The sequence below is a fragment of the Poecile atricapillus genome, chromosome 1 (genome assembly GCF_030490865.1).
Source record: "Poecile atricapillus isolate bPoeAtr1 chromosome 1, bPoeAtr1.hap1, whole genome shotgun sequence".
Classification (NCBI taxonomy): Eukaryota; Metazoa; Chordata; class Aves; order Passeriformes; family Paridae; genus Poecile; species Poecile atricapillus.
The window spans coordinates 63639791-63661130 of NC_081249.1; the positions used below are offsets into that span (position 1 = coordinate 63639791).

The following is a 21340-nucleotide window of genomic DNA, read 5'->3' on the forward strand; positions in this document are numbered from 1 at the left end:
TCCCTTTAAATGCAGTCTCATGACTTAGTCTTTGCTCCACTACCTATTAAAGAAGGAGACAAGACGTTCATAGGCAGCTTTCATTCAGGCATCCAGAAGGACACAGAAAGGCAAGACAATTTAACAGAGCTAACTGTGAGTAAATACGAAGCATTAGAGGTGCTCTCTAGAGCAAAGGGCATTGTGAAAGATTTGTAGGAAATCCTGAGATGAAAGAAGGTGCAGTAACTTTTAAAATATACTTGTATACAATCTTCAAAAGGTCTGTAAGGAAAGATATTCTCTCATTTTAGCAATATTCCTTCAAATATGAATCTAAGTATCTCTGAATATAACATTGACCAATGCTTGATTTCCCACAAAAATCCGATGTGGTGATTTTGTGCTGCAAGCATTGGAGCCTTTTGCAAATATAACCTTTTCTTTCACTGGCAAAAATTTCATAGAAGGAATATCTGGGGGGGAAATATGAAGCCAGCCTTTTGAAAACTTGGATCCAAAGCCCAGCCTGGAGCCTCCAATTAGATTTCTGCACCTCATGAGGGGTGACACCCTTTCTGCTGGGGACAGAATGGAACTGTGGGTGCTCAGCAGCATGGAGACTGCACTGGGATGTCCCATCATGTGTGCAGGTAGCTAATTTTTAACAAAGAGACTGTGTGGCTCCACACTCTGTAGTGGCCATCCATCTTACACGCTACAGCATTCTGGAAAATTCAGTTCTTATTAGTCAACAGAGTCGTCAGCATGTCAATACATATATAATTATAATTAATAATAATAATAATAAATTTTTATTTATTTTTTTTTTTTAAATGACAGTAGCTACTGAATAGACCTAGACAAGTAGTTTAACAGTGGTCATTACTATTGCAAGTGATATCTCAACACTGATGGAAAGTTCCTCTGCCAGCTCAGCCTTTTGCTGATATCCGTGTCATTAATTGCAGGTATTAGCTAGAGGAGACTGTTCCCGGCTCGTCTTCATGTTGCCCATTTTATTCCCTGCATTTATCCTGTCTGCTTGCTGCTTAACCAAAGGGAACTGCATCTCCTATGATGAGCTGAAAGAGCTGAAGACTGAATTTGCCATCACTCTCTATCGGCACATGTCTGAAGCAGAGAACAGGACCAATCTGGTAGTCTCTCCAGCAAGTGTGGCTGTTTCTTTGGAGCTGCTGCAATTTGGAGCTCGAGGAAATACCTTTACTGAGCTACAAGATGCCCTAGGATACAGCATTCATGGTAATGTACTTTAAAAAGATACTTACTGTCCAATATTTTGTAATAAATTCACAGCTTTACGAAGGTGACAGGAATTGTACACATCATACTAAACTTCTGCTTTCTCTCTCACTGCAAGATGTAGTTTTCTCCGTATTTGACAGCCAGGTATCAGATGGACAAAGGAAACTCTCAGGGAGTAGTTGACACACAGGTCAATTCCTCTTTTTTCTGAATCAGTACTTACTCTCTTATGAAACAAAATACAGCTACATCTAGAAAAGCTACTTCCATGAACAGCAGAAATGCTTCAGGTTTGTCAGAGGTCCATTGTGTCCACTGGGTCCTGGTCTCCTTTGTGTTCTCTGCAAAGAACTGCCAGGCAGAGAACACTGGTTTTCACTCCTATCCCACTAACAAATTTTATGAAACCTGTAGAAGCTGAATTATCTTTAAGACATTTCTAATGTTATTACAACTGCCCAAAAAGATGAAAATTTATCAGAAGGAGACTGGCAGACAGAGATATACATTGACAGATGGATGGTGCAATTGCATCTTTCCCTGAAAGCAGGCTAAAATATAAAACTCAATGGGAATTTGGAAGGGATATGGGAAAGACAGATGTCTTTAAATCCAGCATTAAGTCAGCTGAATTTAAGGGTGCTGTTTTCATTTTAGCTCTGGATTATCCTACCATCTCAAATCACATGTCAAAAACTATTTTACATTGTGAGCAGAATGTTTATGAAAAGCAGATGACTGCCTCATCTTCATAATTTGCAGCTTACATACAATACTTATGTATAGAGATAACACTGCTATTTCTCAGTATAAAATTTACCTTCAGGGTATGAAGACTAAAACCCACAGTAATTTCACTGTCCCGTGGTGTAACCAGCCTCAGTCAGAACCACCATTCTGTACAGCATTGATATTCAACCCCACCACAGCAGTAACTCTGGCTGATCTATACAGATACATCTACATGTACTGACACAGGGACAGTGCATCTAAATTATGAGCAGCTGATATAACGAAGTCTTGCCTACAGGACTCCTATTTCTGTTAATTCAATTCCTAAACAATAATTATTTCATACAAGGATTATACCTTCTGGTCATTAGGGGCTCAGTTATTATGAAAGGACCTTGCAGAATAACATTTCAAAGTGAAATTCAAGCACAGATCTCCACAGAAAATATAACAGGGAAGAGCAGGGGGTGTTAATGACCTGCTAGCTCTTTTATGCTCTCTTCTCATGTGGCACATCATAGCAAGCAGACATTTTACCTCCATTTTAGCTGTGGCATAAACCACATAAGCTTTGGCTTTCAGTAATATTAATGCATGAACGTGAAAATAAAGTAGGATGGGATCTATTGTTATTGGTATACGGCGTATTTCCAGTAACAGGGAAGGAAACCACTTCCCCAAATAGTCTTGATCAAATAAATAAATTAAATATTTAGACAAAATTCCCTATAACATAAATAAACCCAAACTGTATATGTATGCATATATGATAAAATTTCTTCCAGTGGATGTTTGCATTAATGTTTCTGTTGGTCTGCTCTAAACAATAATGAAGGCTATGGTTAAAACCTTAGTGGCTGAAAACAATTGAAACATTGGTGTTTCATTCACTGCCCACAGAGAATCTGCTCTTACATGCACTTGTAAACTTCTTTCAATGTTTGGAAAATTTCTTCACCTTTATTCTAGGACTAACAAAAACAATATATAATGGGATGCATCTCTAGACAGCACAGACAAAATGACATGCTTTAAAATTACTTCACCTTGTGGTTCTATTAAAGCAATTTTGAGCTGTAGTCCAAGTAAGAATTCAGGACTTTGGTTATCTCAGCACTTTGGTAAAGTCACAAGCTTGGGATACCACTCCTCACATTTATCTCTGCTTCTAATTTAGCATTTTTGACTTCTCACATCTTCCAGAGAGCTCACCAAGTGCTCCCATAGTAATGCAAAATACACAAGAATAATACTTTATACCTCAGACCATGGCATTAAAAATAAAAATAAAAATAAAAATAAAAATAAAAATAAAAATAAAAGCTTACTGCTGTGGACCATATAAATAAAGGAGTCACTTGTAACACATGAAGCATCCTATCAGCTCAGTTTAGGATTGCCAGGGCTCATCAGCAATAATGGGCTAGTTTGGGACACCATCCTTCAAGAAATCAAGCAACACCTGAGGGGCAAGGGTGGCAGAGGGGCCATCAGGGAAATGCTTTTCCTGGGATAGATCAATAACATCAGGAGAAGGAGACAGGGGTGTTGTGGCATTGGCAGCTCAGCCAGCCATGGCCAGAGGCACTAGACCTCACTGGTGGGAAGTCAGAGCGTGCCCAAGAAAGAATAATTACCTTATGAACTGTTAAGAGCTGTGCCTGCATAGAGCTGTGAGTCTGCCATAAGATCAGCCTCTCGACACATCTGCACCACAGTGATTTCTACAGACACATGAAGAGAGCTTTTCAACACCCAGTGCATCACTGCCCGTGGCAGCAGTACTTGACAGTAAAACTCCATAAAGTCAAGGGTGCTCCAGTTGTTATAGGGCTTTAACAGTCAGAGGACACCGGTGTCAGCACTGGAGCTAAGAGCTATGGAGCCCTGGGGCAATCTGTGCTATCCTTCGTCTCAGCCCAGCAAGTGCAGCTTTTCTCTTGCCTGGCAGATCAAAGCGTGCAGGATTTCATGCACACGATGGACCAAGCAGTGACTGACTCCGGCCAAGGCACAGTGGTCCAGCTGGGATGTTCCCTTTTTGTGGACGCGAGTGTGCATCTCTTGCCCGACTTTGCAGAGCGTGCCGGGCGCTGGGCCAACAGCAGCCTGCTGCAAACCAACCTCACTGACCCCAACACCACCCACATACAGGGATGGATCACCACTGACCTTGCAGGTACCGTAGGGGCCCACTAGAATGGTTGCACATGAATGAAATGTAAAATAAGAGTAATGGGAGAAATTGCATTTAACCAAGCATAAAGTATTTTTGTCACACTCCATGTTGCCCAAACCAAAGCTGAAAGCCAGGAAGCCTAATTTTTGAGTTAGCATTCATTTGTAATGTGAAGAAAGAGCTGGAATAGGTCTGAATCTGTAAGCAGTGTCAAGCTGGTCACCACTTGGCCTTGTTCACTTAATTTTTAAGAAGGCAATCCTTTGCAGTGTTTTAAGTTTTAATTGGGAACAGCTAAATTCCCCTCGGACCATATTCATGGCCCTAAATGCTTTCAGGGTGCTGTGGGGGACACACAGAGTCATAAGCTCAGCAGTCAGACTCTGAGTTTAAAAAGTCAAAATGGGGTATAAAAACACTGACCAGCTCAACCTCAGCTCTGGGGAGAGCATGGACCAGCAGGCAACCCCAATGAGGTCCATGTGTAGGTGGGGAGGGGAAGGTAGAGGGTGAGCAGTGCCTTGTGATTTGTACCTCTTGGCATTAGGGAAGGAGAGTGGTCTCAGCTTGCTCTGTTTAGTCACATGGACCTGGCCTTTAGGCATGTAGGATTGCATGTGTTCCCCTCCCTTGTGTCTTTTTTCCATGCAGATGGGGATGTGCGTGGGATGACCTTGGAGAGTGCTGGGTCATCGTTCAGCCAGGTCACCCTGGTGAGCACCCTGTACTTCAGAAGCATGTGGCAAAAAAAGTTTTCCTTTATGGATTCCCAGATGTTGCCTTTCACCACACCAGAGGGCTCGACCCTGAAAGTGCCCACCATGCACCACACAGCTGAAGTTAACTATGGTAACTGTCCTTGATCCGTATTTGATCTACTGTGCAATATGGAACAGATCTATTTAATTTCCACTGATACCACACTAAGATGTGTTGTTCTCCTAGCTTGGAGAAGTCTCAGAAGAAGTCCCATCAAATGAAGAGACCACCCAGGTGACCAAATTGACTCCTCATAATTCCAGGCAATCATGAAACAGATCCTGGGTTCAAAATGGTTCCTAAAATATCTACTGTCCCTTTCCCATCTCTCACAGGCCAACACCTCCCAGTACTCCATAACAAACTTGTCAGCTGTAGGAAAGAATCAAAAGGCGCCCATGTAGCATGCCAGGAGAAAGAAAGATGAGAGACTGAGGGTACTGCAAAGTCCTTTACAATAGCAAGAAGCTGGTCAAATAAAGCTGGCTAGGAAGGGGCTACAGTAGGAAGCAAATCTGATCCCATGACAGAGGGGCAATTAAGACTATATCAAGCCCCTACTAAATTGATTTTTTTGGGTAAGAAATTCCCTGGCCCCTTAGTCAAACCCCTGTCCCTTGAATGTGTGAGCACCAGAAGGAGCAGAGCATAACCAGGAGCACCAGCATTGCAGACCTGGAGATCTGGTCACAATCTGCCTCCAAGGCTTTAGAGAAAAACTGCAGATCTTCAGGCACAAATTCTAGAAAAAGGAAGGAAATTCTTATGTCATTTATACCAAATCAGTGGATGGTCTCAGCATGGGCTTAAAACAGTATAAATATAGGTGATCTTTTATTTGTATAATATTTGAGTAAGTGTAGGCTACTTTCAAAGGCTTGATATATGTGGGTTGTGACAGAAGGACTCATGCTGCAGGCTTAATTTTCTGTCACCAGGAATTATGCCAGTTAGCTATACAATCTCTTTCAAAATATAAAAAGCTCTTTTCCCTCCTAATCTAAATTTCAGAACTGCACTTTGGTAAAACCCTTTCAAATTCCATACCTAAATCTTTTCAAGACAGATTTATATCTCTTAACATCCTGCCTGCTTTATCCTTTAAGTTAAATATTTTCTCTTCAGCTTCAATATTTACTCTCAAATCTAATTGCAAGTCACCAAGTTTTCTCTTAATTTCCTGATAGCTAAGATGAAGATGCCAGGCTCTACTAAACTATTCAAAAACCAAATGCTCCTAATTCTCTACTAGTTCTTTTTTTGCAATTTTCCAATTTAAATTGATATTTTGTGAAAATAAATGACCCGAAATGTACACAAAATTATAAATGAGAGCATACACATGATTGATAAAATACTTTCACAATTTCTATGTCTTTTTAAAAATACCTTGCACAGTGTGTTGCAGAACCGACTTTTCCTTTTGGCACTTTTTTCCTAGGTAAATCAAGGGGGAGGAAATCTCCACAGGGATATAATTTCTTTGTGTGTTTTTGAACCACCATTTTGTTTCCACCACTCCAGTCTTCATGGCAATCTCACTGATTGTCCTTGATAAAAGTCTTGAGCATTGACAACACTTTGGAAAGCTGCTAGTGACCCTTGTCAACATCTTGTGCCTTTGTTCATTGCAGCTTCAAGTGGCTGCTTGCTTCCTTTCCTTTCTTGTTCTAAGTGCCACCACTTCTACCTGTAAATAGTGGCACAGTAAAACCATGTTTAATGTTTTACCTGAAACTAGATGGCTGGATCTATGCCTTTTTATCAAATCAGTTAACAATTAAAAATGTTAATATTTTTATTGGCCAGTCTACATGATACTGCAATTTATCTCACTTTCTATTCCTCTCTGTGACCTGATTATTCTTTTCTCCAGAATATGTCCTAAAACTTCTCAAAGACAGACCTAAAGTTTACCAGTTTGCCTTCTTTTTCTTACAAATGTACTCCTGTTTCCTAGAGATGGGAAACAACTGAATCCTCAGGCTATTAAAAATCTCTGCTGATTCATTTGCAATTCCACATCCAAGTTCTTCTCATATTCTGCGATGGTGATCATTCAGGCCCCATTTTATTAAATGACAGAAGGCAGGAGGCTGCTGGTGCTTGTACAAGTAGAGATCTCAGGTAAAGCAAATTACCAGGAATTCCACAGATGAGCTGCATTGTCTGAGCATATATTCGCACCAGAGTCCTTGCAAAGTTGATGTGAAGTAATTTGTTGTGCTCTTCTGACCACTTGCCTAAACACAAGGAAGTCCATCCTATCATCCTTAAGTAGGTACCTAAAGCACTACATTTTTGCACAGAAAAGGAAAGACAAAATACTTGGATTACCTTTCATCTGACTTGAAATGTGTGAGCTCTCTGCAGCTGGAGGGACTTTTGAGGAAAGCCAAAATAGAAGGGATCATTTAAAATTTGCTGGTTGTCAGATTTGTTTGGGCTGATTCAATCTTTGTCACTAGAAAATCCAGAAACATTTCTAACAAATCAGTTTAAAATTAATGCAAAAGACTAGCTCACTACAACTAATCAGAGGACTGAGATGACTTTCCTTCGTTATTAAATTATACAAGCTGTGTCCCACCAGGATCCAAAACACAGAGTGAGAAAGATAAGCTGTGGCCTGTTATCAATTGCAGCATTTACAACATTGTTTATCCTTTTAATATTGCCACTCAGAACAAACCAGCCTGGGGACAAGTAAGACTGCTCTGAGAAAATATCAACATTACTGTTCACACACACTTCTTAAACACCACAACTATTTTACATATTCATCTTTCCAAGCAATTTGTTAACATCGTTTGAATTCTAATTTAGCATATGTGTAATCCTTATGGGATGCTCAAAATTAGTTCAAGTAACGAACATTAAATGTTCTGACTCAATAATCTAAAGTCTTTAATTTTCTTTCCAATTAATAAATAACGACTGTATAACCTTTGTGCAGAATGTGCTGACTTCAAAATGTCTGCATGCCCACAAATTGTACCACTCACATCCATTGCACTGCAAATATAAATCTTCCTTGCCTGCCCATTGGAAACCAGAACATCTTTTCCCAGAAAATGATCCACGTGCTGGAAGTTGGTTTTAACAGAGCAGTTCTCTGGCAGGAGGGCTGATCTAAGAGCCTAAAATCTAAAATCTAGCAGATAATCAACACTTAATCATACCTAGTCCATATCTGCAAAACTAACAAACACTGTACACTAAGTATTTGAGACATCCTATAGCTATGTATTTATTGACGAATATTTAGGCATTATGAACATGAGCGATCTACATGCAGTTATTTACATCTACTGACTCAAACAGTGTGAGCATCTACCCTTGAAGATACAACTGCTACAGCTGGGTGAAGGAGATGTAGACTTAACATTTTGGATGGCCTGCAGTAAAAGCAGTAAGACCCTCACTTGCACCTTGCAGTTAAGTTGTATTTGACTCCTGGCCTGCTAACTGTTGCTGAGTGTTCCTGAAATGCTACTTATTGGATTCTCAGATGAAAAAAATAAGGAAGCAAAATTGTGACAGCCAAATCTTTTCTACTGTATAAGAGAGTCCATTAGAAATGCCTGGATTAATTGGTTTTTGGCATATGGGATGAAAACGGTACTTTTAAATGGCTGTTACAAATTGCTGTAAAACTAATTGCAAGTTTGGAAGCTCTCCAGCTTTTATTTTTGACACTACATTTTATGACCTTCATCTGATTGTGATAGATTGTTTTGCCTAGATTTTAAAAAATAAATTTGGTGCTTAAATAAAAAAATAGATAAATAGTTAATGTTTAAATAAGCTCTTGTTTAATTGAACTATTTTTTTCCTTGAAATAAGGTTTAAAATGATTTTTAAAGATAGTAAAGATCTAAACATGAGCCAAAGTAGGTTTTAATTAAGCAAGTAGGATGCTCTGCATTTTGTTTTTGTAATCCCTATTTGCTGTAGTAAAATTTTAGTGAAAAATATAAAATCGTAAGTTTATTCAAAGAACATACATTGTGGGAAAAGTCATCATAAATGCTGTCATTGCCCTGGTAGTTTTGGGGGTTTTGTCCCCAAACTGAGCAAGGAGTACAGCTGTTATATGGAAAAGTAATAAAATACCCATACTCTGTTGAGGTGGCTCTTCAGGTACAATCAGTGGCATTGGCACTGGTCTGCCAAGATATCTGTGTCTCTGACACACTCAGCTGTGTTCAGGCGAGATTGCTGTGAGCAAACAGCAACCTGAGCCCCAGGTGTTGGAGACCACTCCTAACATCCCACCACAGCTGCTCTGAACTATCTGCTGAGCCCAGCAAGGGTTGTGGGTTCGGGGTTTTCTTCCTACTTGAATGATGAAATAAGATCTCTCTTTGCCCACCCACAGGCCAGTTCCAGACTGCAGCTCTGGAGGCTTTCAGCGTGGTCGAGTTACCCTACCTAGGGGAGAAACTCAGCATGTTCCTAGTGCTTCCCAGCCACAAAAGAACACCTTTGTCCCAGATTGAGTCTCATCTTTCTGCCAAAACCATAACGCTCTGGGCCAACAGCTTGAAGAGAACAAAGATGGACATTTTTCTGCCTAGGTAAGCAATGTCAGCACAATGGATTGACTACTTCAGCTGTCAGAATTCCATGTGACAGTGCTGACACAAGCAGCGTGTGAGCAAAATCAAATTACATGCTTTTGGTTTCATTATTCATCACATGATCAGAGATGCTCTAACCCTTTCTTAAACCACAAAGAAGTGAGCCAGGAATGGCAAGACTTTCTGGTTACACTCTGTACTGTTTAAAAAACCTAAGAATTTCAGTTGATCCTACAGCTTTTACTTACAATTTGTTTGGGGTATAAATCTTTTAAGAATCTAAACCAGAGAAATGTTGCTGGACCTTTCCCACACCCATTTTTCTCTTTCCTTAAAGAAGAATAAACATATAACCTCCTAAAGGCATGCTATTTTGTATTTTTGAAACTTGCCAGAGTACTAAAAAGGCACTGGACAAAGAGCTTGGTCCCTCTTCAGCAGTCATAACCATCTTTCCATGCACAAAGCAGGTTTCACTCATCCATTTTCCACTTAAGTCAGTTGTTGTTTCAGCAAACACCTCTGCTGGAGGTATTTTCTATCATCTACTTCAATGAAATTGCATAGCAGGAGGAGTTAGGTGCAGAAGGCTTTATGTGGCTTTATCTGTTGCAGGGATTACCATGGAAGGGCTTCATTACACACCTCCTACAACACAGTCATCACATTAACAAAGCACTGAAAACCAGTGTGTACATTAATATGTGCTTTGTCCAAGCTAATTTTTGGGAAATGTTTCCAAGGGCCATTTGCTATAGCCAAAAATAATATTAGAAAGAGAGCACTTTGGGAAAACATAGAACATGTCAAGAAGACTGAGTAGCAATCTGATTGCAACAGAGGGTGGCGAGGGATTCCTTCTGTTAATGTCTTTAGGTGAAGCTGAGCTACTTCTCTGCAAATGCATTTAATCAAACAATGCACCAGGCTCATACAGGAAGAGATGGATGAAATGCAAAGGCTTGAAATAAATTGTATCTGTTAATGCCTTTTATTCTAAAAAACTCTACAATTCCTGCATTTAAATAAGGTCTATCATATTAATTTCAGGTTCAGTATTCAAAGCCTTTTTGACCTAAAGACAGTTCTTTCTGCCTTGGGAATTAGAGATGCATTTGATCCCATCACTGCTAATTTTAAAGGCATTTCAGGTAAGAGGTTTGACTGAATACAAAGTGATTCTTGACCCAACAGCCATAGACTCTTGCATTTGAATTATTTGTTAGACCTGGGTCTTCTGAAATGATTGTACTTTTTATCTCTGAAACTCTAAAGCACAATTCACACTCAACTGCAATTGTATTTTGAGCTGTTTTGTAAGAAAGGAACCTGAAAAGGACAGGTTTGGTTTTGGTCTTTTTTTTTTCTTGTTTTTAAGATTAAAACTGTCAAGACAGTTTAGGCCTGGAAAAATGGTTATTTATTCAGAAAGGATGCTTCAGTAAAACTTGCATTCCTATTTGTGTTTTTAAATACTTATTTAACAGCAAGGGATGCTGGTCCAACAATATTCCAACTCCTGACACAGCAAACAATACTGGTTTATGCCCAGGATGTATCATCTTACTAATCCAGTAATCAGTAGATAGTTATACTTTACCTTTGCTAAAACACTGTTATGATTCAATTCTTGGGTTTGGGGCACTGAAATTCTTCTGCTCCGTGGAAAATTTGTCCCCATTTAATAATAAATTTTAAAAAACAAATCCAAATTATCTATTCTTTTTCTTTTGACTCCTTCCAGCAACAAAATATTTCAACTCAGTCATTTCTGCTCACAGTAAAGACTTGGGAGTGGTAGCTGCCCAGCAAGCAGCTCACATTCTTGTGCACGTGAGTGAATAAATGAAACTGCTCCAAGTCAGACAAACCTGCTTTTAGAGAAAAGTTGCTTTCCTGGGATGAACCTCAGAAGACACATTACTCATGGAGTTTTTTTATGCTGCTTTTAAAATTGAACATAGCAATATTCTATTGCAATATAGATCTCAGACTGCACATAGATGCACATTAAAATAATTTGTTACTGCTCACTGCTGCTTTGCTTATTGTAAACAAATGTTAATATAATACTGATAAACAACACAAGGATATATTTTATAAAGCTAATATATATTTAAATAAGATAAATACTTTGGGGAAATTAATTCCATAAACAATATAATTTAGCAGCTTAGTTTTGGCATATGGGATAAGGCTTGTAGAAGTATTTGATCCTGCCCTGATACAGTTATGGAACAAAGGATATGTTGAGGCCCTTTTTAGTTCTACTCTTACACCACTGTGTCATAGCAGTAAGGTTCTACTGGAAAAGGTACAAAAAGCAGAGTTTACAAGGAAAATGTATATTTTACTTAACCAATAGATAGTTGAAAAAAAAAATAGCTAAGTTTTCATTTCCTCTTCCATATGAAACAGAAAGATAATCTTCAGAATATTTCCTCTCAGATCACATTTAGCAAACAAATGTGTTACTTTATTTCAGACCTGAAATAGTTTTTTATACCTGAAAGCTTGTATTTTTTCCCCCTCAAAAATGTCAAAGATATATTTACTTTTTTTAATTCTTCCTCTCCCTCATTTGTCCTGCTTGCTTATATTTCTGACTGGACAAAATTAAGACAGAAATAGATAAAATGCTCTTTTAACATTTCTTTTATTTCACCTACATGCTGGACTTGATTCTTGAACTCAGGAAAGAAAAAACTTCTCAACCTTTCCTGCTTTCTGCCTTTTGCAGGCAGCTGGAGAAAAGCAAACTTGTAACACTCTTTGGTGTCTCAAATTAATTCTCTTCCAAGACTCATTTTATGTCACAGTCCCATTGTTTCTTCTTGAAGAGCATTTTTCTACATTTTCCCTTCCAAGGGTTCTTCAGTTCTTTCATTGTCCTCACTCTGTTAAAGTTTCTATTTTCACCATGTAACCTTGCCTTCCACTACAACCTGGAGACCTCTCAAACTAGTAACTCACATTCAGCATTCAATCCACTGCTATCCATACAGTGGGAAAACAGTCAAAGGCTGAAATACCTAATAGGTATGTGATCCTTAGATTCTGCAGGCAAAAAAAAAGGTAAAAGCATTCAGATTATTTTTTAAAAAGATGTTTGTCATGAAATGCAGAAAATAACCTAAGTTTTGGGGTTTTGCAGAGCAAGATGGTCTTTATATTTCAGAAGCTATTCACAAAGCAGAGATTGAAGTAACAGAAGAGGGTACAAAGGCATCAGGAGCTACAGGTAAATGAAATATTCAAGCTTCTCACTTCTGGAGCTTATCACTACAAAACCAACTACTGTAATTTAAAACAAAGCATGGTAGAATTTATGCATATGCCTAACAAATTTTTGTATTTAACACACTTCTATTTTACCTTTGTAACTGTTCATAAGAAACTTGAACTTTTGATGTCCAACTAAGGTGTAATGGCACAAATGAAACAAACAACTTTGCTAGTCCAGAAAAAATCCAGCTTGGAAAACACTTGGTTAAAATACCTACATGCTCAGATCATAAAAACAAAAAAATGAAAAAAGGTAATATTTTTATCTACAGCTCTGAACTGTTAAGGAATTTGAGGACCATCTCTTTGATAGCATTAATGGTAATGATGGGCAAGTTTTATGCAGACAATTGATTCTTACATGTTTTAAAGTGTGACCTTCATGTGCAGTAGCTGCTGCTAGCAGATCACTTCCACATGAGCAGATGGGACTGGGTGAGTAGGAGACTCAGAGAAAAATCTCAGCTATGGACAACCCCATCAGTACATGACTCGTTCACCATTAACCACATCTCATCATTCTGCTTCCCTGGGCTGTGCCAACGATAGATGTGCTCCACATCACAAATGCTGGTGCTCCTTGCCTGAGGACCAGGGCACCACTTCTCCTCCTTGCTGCCAGGAAGGGATTCAAGAGGCATGTAGAGAGCATGGCAGTGCATCTCACTGTGGTGCCCAACCTGTTGCACATCTCCTCACTCCACCACTCCACAGCTGCAATGCCAAAAAGAACCTGAGCACACCTGATGTATTCAGTGTTCCTCTAGAAACACCCCTGAATAAAACACACGTGCACACATGGGAGTGTAAAGGGAACATCTGGCATAACTTAGTTAACTTAAAACTGTACAGCTCTGCAGAAAGGTTTTCTAACAGTTTTAATCTCTATCAGGGCAGTACTATTTTTAATAACTTTGTGGTAAGCCCCATTTAAAATAAAAGCTTTTAGGTGACTTCAATTACATAGCAAAGACTAAGGCAAATAGACCCTTATCCCCTTGAAACCAATGCCAAAACATCCCTTAACTCCAGTCAGACCAAGCTGACAAGCAGATTTTAAAAGTGTGATTACATTTATTTACTTTACTTTGTTTACTTTACAAGTTTTCGATCTAGTCACACAATGACTTGAAACTAGGCACTTTTTTCTTTTACAAGCACTAAAATGGTGCCTTCTCAATTTTATTGTTTCTTACTTGAATTTTCAAACTAATTCCATTGTTTTAACTATTTAAAAAATAATCCACATCTGGTGGGTTTAGTATCGGGGGGGGGGGTTTGACAATGTATTCTTAATATTATATATCTAAAAGGAAGAATTAAATTAAGATGTATTTTAATAATAGCTGAGCCACCATAATTTTTTTAAAACTTTTTTACTGAGTTTAAGATACTTAAGATTTTGCTGAGAGCTCCAACAAGAGAAATTCCAGGACGATGTAGGTATTTCTCTGCTCGTCTCCCAGTTGGATACAGACCTACATTTGTGCCTTGCTTATCTTTTCCACCAGAACAGCATAGCTAGGAATTGGCTAACAGGTGAGGCAATATCATAGTATGACTTCAGCAGAGTTAGGGATTTGAGGACAACAAAAATTACCTTTGACATCCAAGGCCAGGTAGATGCCCTTCAGCATTGAAATACACATGAATCGCCTGCATGTAATCTTACAACTAACAACCTGTTAATTCTGCCAGACTAATTTCACTGTTGGATAAAATTGTTTTAGTCTTAAAGCAGAGGAGCAACTCAAAAGTTAAGGTACTAACCAGATACTAACTGTATAGAACACGGAAAGAAAACAGATGTGTTTTACTGATAGTTTCTTTGTTGCATTTCAGCAATGGTCTTACTAAAAAGATCTCGAACACCTATTTTCAAAGCAGATCGACCTTTCACATTTTTCCTGAGGCAAGTTAATACAGGTATGCATGCTCTGCCTTTCAGGAGCAGAATCCCTCACAAGCAGCACTGAAATCAATGCAAATAGCATGTCAATCTTCAGTCCAGGAAACTTCAAACAGCCATGGAAACAGCGGGGTTTGGGGTTTTAAAGCATAGATTTTAATTTCCTTAAAAAGAATGTACAATAGTCATAGAAGTCTAGGAAGTCAGATTAGCCTCTTCTTTGGACATGCAGCATGTGCTCTAAAATTTTTATCAAAAAGTTACAGGTACTAGAGAGATCACACAGATGCTGAACACTTCAGCATCCAGAACTGATCTCTACAGGGCAACTTAAATTACAAATGGGCTGGACCAGCTGAATTAGTTAAAATAGAAACCATTCCCTATACAGGAAACTTATCCATACCTGTACTGATAGCAAACAGATTTCTGCCAAGAAATGTTACCTTGCAACCGTTAACTCTTCTCTTGCAAATGACCTTCCCTAGCCCCCAAACAAAAACCACCCAAAAAACCCAAACAGAACTGCAGAGCATGTCTTAGAGTGAAGCATCACAGTGCTCCTTTAGCTTCAGTAGTGGATTACAAGTCTCATTTCAGATATAAGTACACATTAAATTACTCCAGACTGCCTGCCAAAAGAAAACACCCTATAGCTTGTTGGCAATAATAAAGAACTGCATTATTCACCATTTAGCAGGTATTTGCCACTCTGAAGCAACAGCCAGCCTCCAACAACTCTTATTCTTAACAATGCAGTAATTTTGCACCTGAAGCATTTTTGTAGAAATCGTTTGAACTACCACATTTCTCTCATAACTGGGGTCTCAGCCATTTGGATTTTCAAGGAACACAGACATTTACAGGGTTTAGTAAAACACTAGGGCCTAACACAAAGGCAGGAATCATTTCCCTTATCTGCTTCCAAGCAACACACACTGTTCTCTTAGTCAGTGAATACCCATGTATGTAACATTTTGTTTTAAAAACCTGTATCTTAAATTTTGACCACAGTGCAAGCGCCCAAAAAGAAAATTACTGCCTTGGTTGGAATTTTGTTTTAAATATGCTTTGGCAATCATTACTAGTCAATGCATAATAGTATTTTACTTGGAAAATCCAGAATTTTAAAATAAAAAAGGCATTAATAAGCTCATCTATGAAACATGAGCCACAGACTCTTCAGATTAAGAACAAACTTACTTCGGTGAATAAAATGGTCAGCTTACAATACACAAATTCTATAAAGAGGAAGAAAATCAGATTGTAAAATAGGATTTTTTTAATGCGAAGCATAAAATACATACCTTCCAATCAACTCAAAATCAAAAAGATATTTCTATAATTCAAGCTTTTTAATGCAAAAAGTGAAAACATGAATTTTTTTGCTCATACTTAGTAATTCAAGTTTTTGATGTATGGAAAACTTCAACAGGTAAACAAGATCTATTTTCTATCCACCTGTCTAGAAGTGCTTAAAGCTCCTATGCCCATAAAGTTCTTAATTAATCTTTATGTAGATCAAAAGTATTCAGGGTATCAACTTTCTAGTAATAGCAGAAATATGTTTTCCAATACTTAAAATAACACAGTTCTGCTCAAAATAACTGAAAAAATTAGCTTTTTAATCTGAATTTCAGGTTTGAGTACATTCCCTTTGAAGAACAGGCAAGGTAACACCAATATGAATAACTAAACAAATCAAATGAATCTGAGGCAATAATTTCATTCTCTTCTGTAACTAAAATATAAACAAAGCAATGATCTTAGGTTCTATTTTGTTGAGTGTAAGTAAATTTCAGATTTCAGCAGGTCCCTAGTTTGGGCTACCAATTATTTGGAAAGGTGTTTTTAATACAGAAATGTTTAGATTATTTTAAGACAAGCATGCAATTGCAGTCATTTTTCCATACAAGCAATGAACAATTCTACAGTCTGCTAACTCCATGCCTAACTTTTGTATTTAAGCTGTACTACACCCTGACAGCATGGCCCCAAACTGAAATAATGTTAGTATTATTTTCATTTACAGGTTCAGTACTTTTTATAGGAAGAGTTACAAATCCTTCATAACAAGACCTAAATGCATACACTGACTTCTGTTCCTCCTATGATAAACTTTCTTCCAATGAAATTAAAGGCTACATTGTATGTATTTACTAAAACACAGCTTTAAGCTTTTCCAAGAAAAAGCAAGAGTAAAAGCTCTCCACTACCATATTACATTGTAGACACTGTTGAAACCTAGAGTTGTCTAGGAATCATCAGCACCACAACTACAGCAAAGACAGTATTCCAAAATAAACATTTGCAAAAAAATGGAACAGGTTCAGCATCCTAAATGTTTAACAATAGGAGCCAACAGCTTCTCTTCAACTTTATCATGGCTAATCAGCTTGACTGTTGCTAAGTATGTAGGTCATCCGAATGAAAGCAACCCAAAAGAAAGCTTTGTGATGTTACTTAAGTGCAATTTTATTTCCGTGCCCTGAAATCAAGAGGTTTAAACTGAAATTAAAACTTAGAAATTAAAACCTTAAACTGAAATTCTGTCTGACCTCAGACAGTAATAATTCAGCTGATACAGAATGTAACAAGCAAGCAGCAAAATGCTGTGATAAGAAAATCAAGTTGAAAGGTTCTTTCAAAACTGACACAATCATAGAATCATTAAAGTTGGAAAATACCTCTCAGATAATAGTCTAATCATTAACTTAGCACTGCCAAGTCCACCACAAAACCAAGTCCCTAAACACCACACCTACACACTTTCTGAATACTTCCAGGGGTGCTGATTCTATCGCTTGCCAGGGCAGCCTGTTTTCTAACACAGCAGGTAAGAAGCAGAAATAGCCACTCAGTGACCAAACAAATATTGCCAAAAAACATAGCAGTACTATCTCTACTGCTTTTGAAGCACACAGAAGATAGAATGGACATTCCAGAAGAACACAATGTGACTACTGGCATCAAGAAAAATGGGAAGTGTATTTTTTGTCAGTATCCTGACAAAAGCTGGGATATGGCAAGTGTTCAGCAATTCATGGCACAAGCATCAGAAACACAGGCCCATAAAGATTCTGGGTGAAGGCTGCAAACCAGTGACTCCCAAGAAAAGCATCAGAGAGGACTGTTTTATTCAGCTCCCACTGAATCAAACAAAGCCTTCCAGACCTTTCAGAGCATCCAGCACAGCTGAAAGACATAGCCAGTAAGGCAATGGGTGATACTTTGTGTCCAGGCAGCAGCACCCTGTGGGTGTTCCTGCCCTTGTAAACATGTAAAATCTTCTGACACAGAAAACCTCTATGCAACCTTCCTCAAAGGCTACTGACCCCTGCTTTACTGCACTGTATCCCTCAATAAAACTGCAGGGTTTGTCACGGCTGCAGATGTGCATACAAAACATCACTTTGTTATGCTGGTCACCAAAAGTGCAGATATCCTACTGTAGCTGCAATTCAGCATTAGCTCTCTTTCACTCGTTCTCTGATTAAGAGCAGAATATCCAGTGATACAAAACCACTCTTCATTCTTCAGCACTGAGACCAGAACAAAGAAGCTCTGGAAAAGGAAGGCAAAACAAAGAATTCCAATAAAAATTGTACTCAAACCTACACAAAAATTAAAATAGATATTTTATTGATGGAATAACAAAAGTGCTTCTCTTAAATATTTTTCAAAATACATTTATACAACTTACAATAATATATCCAAAATAACTGTATATACAAAACATTACCTTTTTTAATGTATGTGCTTTTTTTTTTGAAAATTACAAAGCAACTTTTTGGCAAAGTTCAACCTTAAGAGGTGATAGTTTTGAAGGTTAGATTAAGAAAAATAGAACCTGAGGGAAAGTGACACTTATGTCCATGACAAGCAAGAGGTTCTCAATTTAGTTAAATAAAAATGTTTTCATAGTATTTTTCACATTACAAAAATAACAGAAGTGAGGAAAAAAAAAGTATGATGGATACTTCTCATCATTTTATTGAGCAGCTTCTCATTCTTTCAGGTACAGGAACTTGAGATTAAGAGTGCATGTCAAAAATGAATGCAAGTAAGAACAGCAGTGCCCTGCTGTGGCTTTCTCATGTGCATTTTCTTAGCTGCTGTTGATATGGTTGACCTGACTGGATCTGCGATGGATTTCTTCCAGAAAACTCTCAAGCTGTTCTATCAGCATTCGTTTTTTAAACCTGGATTTAAAAGAAAGCATTACGATGGATGCACAGAGCAATACGTGAAACATTATTGACAAAAGTTTTACTGAACTCTGGAAACTTCAGTTATTACTGCAGAAGCAGTGCATGACGAGGCTACACATATCTCATACGTACACATATGCTGTCTCTTAACATTCTGGTAAACCACTAGAACTTGATTTTCCATTTGCTGAATATGAAACTACATTTAAGAGAGTTTATTATAGCACATTATTATAGCTGAACATCACTCAGGTCCCAGAAATCCAGGAAAAGGAGTTAAGAGTTTGTTGCTTCCAGAAGTACTAAAGTACAGAAATAAAATATACATCAAAAGAACTGTAATACCAAAGCTGGCAAACAGGTGTTAGGGATTATTTGCACACCTTCATGATGCATTCACTAAAGTTAACAAAGTTGGTATGGCTGGAGGAACAGCCATTACACAGTGCAGATTACACACAGATTTCCTGACAAACAGAAATTAAAACTTTAAGAAATGAAAGGAAAACATAGGCATCCAAACTCCATACCCTCTGGAGTCTCTATTCCATATCAGTTGTATAAATGGAATTAGTAGGCTATTCTGTCACCTCTGCTTACACCTCAGGATGTGCATCGCCTTGCTGCTTCCAACTAACCACTCCCCCTTGCAACACTTCTGTACCTCTGAGAAACCACTTCTGACCAATGCTTTGGTAGCCATATGTGTGTTCAAAGACAGGCAGCAATGAAAATACTTTGAACTATATCCCAGCTTAAGTCCTGTGACTTCACTAAACCTCAGCAGAAGCCTCTAGTTCCCATCAGGCATCCTGGTCCATGTCTTTGGCTCACAGAGGCATGGGAGCTGCCCTAATTTTGAGATCACAAGTCTCCCCACAATCCCTGATGCATCCAGGAGCAACACTCAACCACTGCCAAATTTTATAGAAGTGTCAGCTAAAGATAACTGGAATAAAGAGATTGTGCAAGAGAAATGAGTTACAGGTGATCTTAAAAGCTTAATTTTACAGGTACAAAAATTCCAACCCCACTAAAGACTGCCACAAGCTCCAAGAGCAACAATATGGTTTTGGTGGGCTGTGACAGTGTGGGAGAATGTATAATTTACAATATATAGAACAACTCTGCCAGGCAATATAGCAATCAAGCCATAGCACAATAAAGCAATTGTTGCTGTAGGAAGAGTATGATGCACATAAATTTACATGCCCCACTGAGCTGGCAAGAGAAGGCTAGAGGACCTGTATAAATGTCGAACATCCAGTATATCTTAAACTCTCAGAATAGTTTTCTCCTAAAATTACTTTGTTTTTTAATAATGAAATTTGCTTAATGCCACAGGAAAAGAGATGACTACTACAAAACAGATTAGAGAATAAGAAGCAATTATTCTTTGAGGTTTCTGAAGTAAGCCTCAAAGATCTGGTTATCCAGATTCTGGATTACTAGTTCCCAGCTTCTCAAACACTACTAGTTCTAATACATTTCTTTTTTTTTCCTCTCAGTAAGCATGTAGAAGGCTAAGTATGGACAGTTTAAAGATACTGTAAAGAACAGTTTCTACCTGGATGAAAAACACAGGGTTTAAATCCTTATCAAGTCACTCTTCTCCAGAGAAAAGTCACCTCCATTTCCAAAGTCTCAGACAGGACTACACTAATCTCTGAATGAAGTATGCTGAAGAGTAGAGACATATCTTTCTGAGCATACCTGAATATAAAAACTATTTTTAGGACAAGATTTTGAGCTGATTCTGTTCCTGAAAGCCTAATTCCCAGTAACTGGCAGCTCCATTACATTTTCAAATTAGCAGTACACACTCACCTGAACTTTTTAATTGGAATGTTTATTTTAAAGTTACCTTCTCTTTCTATGCCATTTTCCATCTACATTTACAGGGATTTGGCAGTTAAGAGCTGCTAACATCTTTAAGCCAAAATCCAAATGAAAAAGGTAAGCTTTTACAAACAGTACCTCAGGAAGTATATGCATTTCTGCTCTTTCATAAGGAATTATTTACTTGCAGTGCAAAGCATTATTTTCAAACAATTGCACGATTGTCCAGCAGTTATACATGGCACAACATGGTACAGTTTTGTAAGAATAATATGATTCTGTTACCTACCTTGAAGCTTCTTTAATAACATTCTGCAAAAATATCAATCGGGTCTGTAAGCTTCCTTGTACATGCTTCAGTAAAAAGAAGATTCTTTCATATTCTTAAAGATCAAGAGAAAAGAAACATCGGTTATTTAAAAGATGCCTACACAGATATTTGTTGTTATATATATGAGTAAAATGCAACATTCAATTCTTGTAAACTTCTAAGCTGTATCTCCTATCAACTGGAGCAAGAACATCTTATTTAATGAGAACTAACATTAAAAAAACACAGAATATTGCAGGTTAGGATATTACTAACACCTATCAA

At 38.0% G+C, this 21340-nt stretch overlaps 2 protein-coding genes across 6 annotated transcripts in view; one reads left to right on the forward strand and one right to left on the reverse strand.

Moving 5' to 3' along the window:
* The first annotated feature begins 986 nt into the window (after positions 1–986).
* On the forward strand, positions 987–16768 carry SERPINE3 (serpin family E member 3). Its single transcript, XM_058864439.1, has 8 exons — positions 987–1245; positions 3932–4159; positions 4811–5008; positions 9300–9498; positions 10552–10652; positions 12656–12742; positions 14629–14712; positions 16728–16768. Exons 1-8 carry the CDS (start codon positions 987–989, stop codon positions 16766–16768), a joined length of 1197 nt encoding a protein of 398 aa, XP_058720422.1.
* Positions 16769–18310: 1542 nt separating this feature from the next.
* INTS6 (integrator complex subunit 6) overlaps positions 18311–21340 on the reverse strand; it is a 39089-nt gene continuing 36059 nt past the window's right edge. For all 5 annotated transcript variants that reach the window (XM_058841478.1, XM_058841500.1, XM_058841489.1 and 2 more), the window contains 2 exons: positions 21035–21128; positions 18311–18897 (listed from right to left, as the gene is read on the reverse strand). In XM_058841478.1, coding sequence (XP_058697461.1) covers positions 18804–18897; positions 21035–21128 — 188 coding nt within the window. In that variant the 3' untranslated portion in view covers positions 18311–18803. The remainder of the gene's footprint in view (positions 18898–21034; positions 21129–21340) is intronic.